Raw genomic sequence first — 5,163 nt, 5'->3', positions numbered from 1 at the left:
AGAGAGAGAGAGAGAGAGAGAGAGAGAGAGAAAGAAAGAATAATAATATAATATTGAATATAAGCTAAATTGAAGTAATAAATATTTAACTATTTGCAGTTGCCCCGGTGATCGTGGTGCCAAACCAGCTTGTCGGGGCCCCGCTCAACACTGACGTCACGCTCGCCTGCCATGTCGAGGCCTCCCCCAAAGCCATCATCTACTGGATGAGGGACTCGAGTAAGTTAACAAATTATTAATTATTAACCAAAAACCGTCTCCTTGTTCGGCTGACAGCTGTCCCAATGGCTAACAGAGTATTGCCTAATCAAGTATTCAGTAAATTATGCCTCCTCGTGTTAGATTAAGGTTTAATAAGTGCCGCAATATAAATTATTGCTTATGGCGTTTTCAGCAATAAATAACATACATGCCAAAAGCGTGTTCGACAAAATCAATGAACTGTATTAATAAAAATACACTATTATGCTAGATTATTGCATGTTAAAAATTAAATGAAAGATTAGAGATTTCGCTTGGATGAGTAAATAAAGTTGGGATTCATGTTGTGTTAAATGTAAAACATTTTAAAATACTAAATGTTAGGAGTACAAATATGATCAGATATTTGTGTAATCTTAGGAAATAAGAGAGGTTCAGTAAGAATCCACCGCGGCAAGGGATTAGTCCTAAACACTGACGGAGGTAGAAGAAAGATCGTATAATACTTCTGATAGTATCTTTGGGTGATTAGGTAGTATCTATGTATCTTTGGGTCCGACGTATAGTTGGATAACTTCAGTTGGAGAGATGAAACTCCGGACTAAGGTTAGGATAATCTTAGTTGGAGAGATGAAGCTTTGGTATAAGACTAGAGAAGAATAATCCTAGTTGCAGAGATGAGCACGTTACCAAGGATTATAGGTAAGGAAGAAGGAGAACAAGTTTAGTTGCTGGTATGAGCCAGCTGACAAGGACTAAAGGAAAGAAGAGCGTAGAAGGAAGCAAGGAGAGAGGTGAAGGTCTATAGTGTATTTAGATTTAAAATAATTCCATCTTAAATGATCCACAAGTAGCAGTTATCACACTGAGCTACCATGAGAAGGTTATTCTATAAGTGCAATACCTAGATTTCTCCCTAGGAGAAGGGTCTAGAACAGATTTGCACGTAGCTACTTTACTTAAAGGTATAAAAGCGTACATTTAAAGCTACTTCTGCTAAGCTCGGTTGTGCAGAGAACCAGCCTGTTTTACCAATTTCATACAGAACAGTGAAATCACTTATAAGCTCTTATTGTAAGGACAGAACAAGTGCTAGACACAAAGTTCAAGCGGAAGGAAAGAAGTGGGACAGCCTACTGGATAAGAATAAACGAATTCCCGGCAATCTTAGCAGAGCTGAGGGAGTGGCTTGTTTTCGGCTAGTAACAAGACATAATCTGCTCCAAAAACACCTCCATCGAATTGGCATCGTAGATTCCCCGAAATGTCCTCTATGCAACATGGGAGACATGGATGGAGACCATCTTTTGACGTGTATTGGTCTAGAAGATGTTGAGCAGGATGCGGACCAACTAAGAAGAAAAGTAAAATTGTATTGGACTGGGAGGGGGAAAATGGCGTAATAGCCCACTTCCTGTGGCGTAGGAAAAAAAAAACATTTAAAGCGCTAGTGCATTTGGTTGTAAACGAGAAGCGGTCCGATCTAATGTTTATATAGGAGTTAAATATCGTATTGTAGTATGCTTTCTTTATTGTTCAATTAGCATTGTTAATTAATACATATTAAAATTATTATTACGTAAAAATAACAATATTAGAACATTATTTATAAACGCAATAGTTTTGGAGGGACTTGCATTTGATGGTTTCCGGACGAAATCCGTGGAAGCCGGGCTGACTTCTCTCGTTACAACTGTTCAATTGTTTTCGAATTTGTGAAAATTATAGTTCGTTAGGTTAGCTAGTATAAATTATCAAGTCATTAGCTGTTCGAAACATGATTCGAAAACCTTCCAACGTAGGTCACTAAATAGTTGAACGCAAGTGTAACCGTATGTCTATCTACGAGCTTTTACGAGTACTACCAAATGATTGCTTATTACCTACTTCTATCGTGTCACGCAGTAATGCCTTACAAGTATATTAGAGCATCCAGCCACGAATGGCATTGTCTATCAGCCGGTTTCTAAGGCTTAGCAGAGACTAGTACCTCTTCTCTTGCACAAACGGGTGACGTATTCCAGGAAGGAAATACTTCGTTGACCTTTATGTCTTCTACCGTCAGGACCATAGTTCATAGTCTTTAGTGGATCTCGATAATCCTATATCCCGATAGCATTGCCAAACAACAAACCTGGTGGGCCTCCAGGACATCCATTACTTCACTGTTGCAATAAAAAAGTGTCACATCTCAAAATAATCAACTTTTCAGGAAAGCAGTTTGAAAACACTACTTCTCCGTAGACTGCACTAATAGTACGATGATAATACTCCTCCCTTGCGATTAGGAATGCATTTCCGCTAGTCACGTTTTTCCAGAATCTTCTGACTACCATTAAGACCATGTGTGACTTTATAACTCAAAAATGCCGAATTGTGGGTACATATTTCATATATAAGTTGATGAAAGTGAAAGGAACAAGTTTTTTTTTTTGGAGGGGGGGGGGCTGGGAAGGAAATATTAATTCTAGGCACTCAATTTTTTTAACTGATGTTGTAAAATAAAACTTTTTCCACATTCCCACTATCTGTTAAATTTTTTTATTCAAAAAGACGCTTTGAAAAAAAAATAGAATCTTGTTTATTAATATAATCAATTGCGATTACCTACATAATCGCCTACATTAGAAGAATCAGTGAACCGGTTTGAAGATTCAATATATTTCTAGTATCAAAATTTATCGAATTATCTATCATCCGAACCAAAATTGTACCTTGGGACATTGACGCCTATTATTTTATATCTAAAATCCATTAAAATTACTCTTTTGAATAAATGGAAATAAAAAATGAATACACACATAAAAAATAAAAATTTAATTTAAATCTGTACCCCCTACAACCCATTAAGGGTCAGGGGTTCAGTACTTTGCAAAGAAGTACTGTTACTAGACGAAGGGTGGTGCAAGGAGGTGATTTGGTCAGAATCACGCTCGACCGCCAGATTTTTACCCAATTTAGAGGCTGGGTGGACCCCAGGAGGACTTCAGAACCCACAGAAGTGTACTCACGGCTACAGTGTACCAGAAACCAATTTTCTGCCTAGCCGGATTCGAACTCGGGTCCTTGGAGTTAGTAGCCACGCGCTTTATCACGTAGCCACCACACTCCCTATAATATCAATTGCATCGCGAATTACAAATGTAGTCAATAGAGGATCATATAAAAAAAGGTTCATGAAGCTCCACTCCTAGTTGCAGACAGTTAAAGGAGCAGTTACCTACAACCTAGGAAACCCAACCTCAACCCGAAGACTGAAGCCCAGACTGCTGCAGGACATTTTTTTATAAATTTTTAATTTTTAAAATTTTAAATTAAAAATTTAAATTTATTAAAAATTTATACATAGTCACACAACCTCTATTTACTTATTATTATTATTCATTTTATTTATTCATTATTATTATTATATTTTTTTCTCTTTTATTCTCTCTTCCCTTTTTCAAATTAACTTGTTTCTTTTTACTAATAGAATACAATTGTTTGTTTTATTTAAGTGAACCAATATCATATTTTTTTGTTATTAATTTTACTTTCCTCTTTTATTAAGAAGCATTATTCTTATCTATTTATCTTTTTTTTCGTTTAATAAGAACATTTTATATAGTTAGGGGTGTCATTTGTATGACTATACCCCCTCATAATCAACTGTTAAAAAATATATATAATGTAAGTTATATCAACCATGTAAGGCCGATCTGGTATAAAAAAAAAAAAAAAAAAATGACTTTTATTTCGATATATGCGTTAAGCATCAGTCATTATCTATTTAAACTCGATAATTAAGTAAACCTTAAACATGCAAGTTTTTTTTTAACTAAAATGATATTATTGCAATAATGGAAAGAAAAGAGGATTTGTAAGCTCTGGGGTGTCCTAATAATGCTTAATGTAACTCGTATGTTTATAGATTGAACAATATAGAACATTTGAAAATATTTATATTTTATAGCAATGACATATTCATAAATGTAACCACTGTATGAAACACATTTATGTTTTACCTTTTATCTAAAATTTCCATAAATTAAACCATCATGTCTAGATTTAAAATTTCTTAAACCCTCTTTTCTTTAGTATAAACTATTTAAAACTCGAAAAAATGCATGATTTGAAAATGTTTTATGAATATCAAATATATGTATATTTACCATTTCTTTCTCGGTGGTAGAATAAAATAGCTACGAATTTGGTGGTATCAGAATCACTCTATTGTATTTTCGTAAACGATTGAATCATTAATTTTCGTCATACCATATGCCATAGAGACAACTGAAACAGTCCAGGCCAATGTGAAATGGTTCAACGCAACCCGAATCAATTGTTAATTAAAATGTGACTGTGTCTCAGCTATTATGTTACCAATTAAAGCAATAACAACCATTATGGTATTTAAATTTGCGAATTATGGGAGGTCAAATCAATCGAATTTACAGAAACAAGAGGGAAAATAATTACTACACTAACAAAATTGTTTATAAAACTAATTAAAAGATAATTGTCTAGGAAATAGTATATATCGATAAAATAAAAAACCTATTGGTAATTGAAATAATAAAAATTTCTACAAAATCTTTTCATGGATTTATGTGTATTATTATCATTTACTATAATTTTAACTATGGTTTTTAACAGCCAAAGTTTTTTCTAGGAATGAATATAATGAATTGTTGATACAAAACTACAGGCGTCAATGCTACAAGGATTCATGTATAAAAAAATAATAGAAATTCAGTCAGTTCTACGAAAAAATATTATTATAACTTTTGAATTACAAAATGTAACCGATATTAGGAATGTGAGTAAAGTACCAAAATATCGATATTGTTAACCTGGGAGTTGTGAAGCCTTGAGCATATGTATGTATTATTTTGCTCATTTGTTTTGGGACTAAAACGCTTATATTTTTCTAGTATTTCATCCTTTTTATTTACAACTTTCTTTAACTTTTCGATGTTGTTG

General features: G+C 33.8%; 1 protein-coding gene across 1 annotated transcript in view; it reads left to right on the top strand.

Annotated features, from left to right (window-relative positions):
- The window catches only part of LOC106682468 (lachesin), a 61,976-nt gene that overhangs the window by 2,686 nt on the left and 54,127 nt on the right, over window positions 1–5,163 (top strand). The window contains exon 2 of the mRNA XM_014423334.2: window positions 100–219. Within this exon, the coding sequence (XP_014278820.1) occupies window positions 100–219 (120 nt within the window). The remainder of the gene's footprint in view (window positions 1–99; window positions 220–5,163) is intronic.

The sequence above is a fragment of the Halyomorpha halys genome, unplaced genomic scaffold (genome assembly GCF_000696795.3).
Source record: "Halyomorpha halys isolate HHAL.00 unplaced genomic scaffold, Hhal_1.1 Scaffold417.1, whole genome shotgun sequence".
NCBI lineage: Eukaryota > Metazoa > Arthropoda > Insecta > Hemiptera > Pentatomidae > Halyomorpha > Halyomorpha halys.
This window is presented reverse-complemented; position numbering and strand designations above follow the sequence as displayed.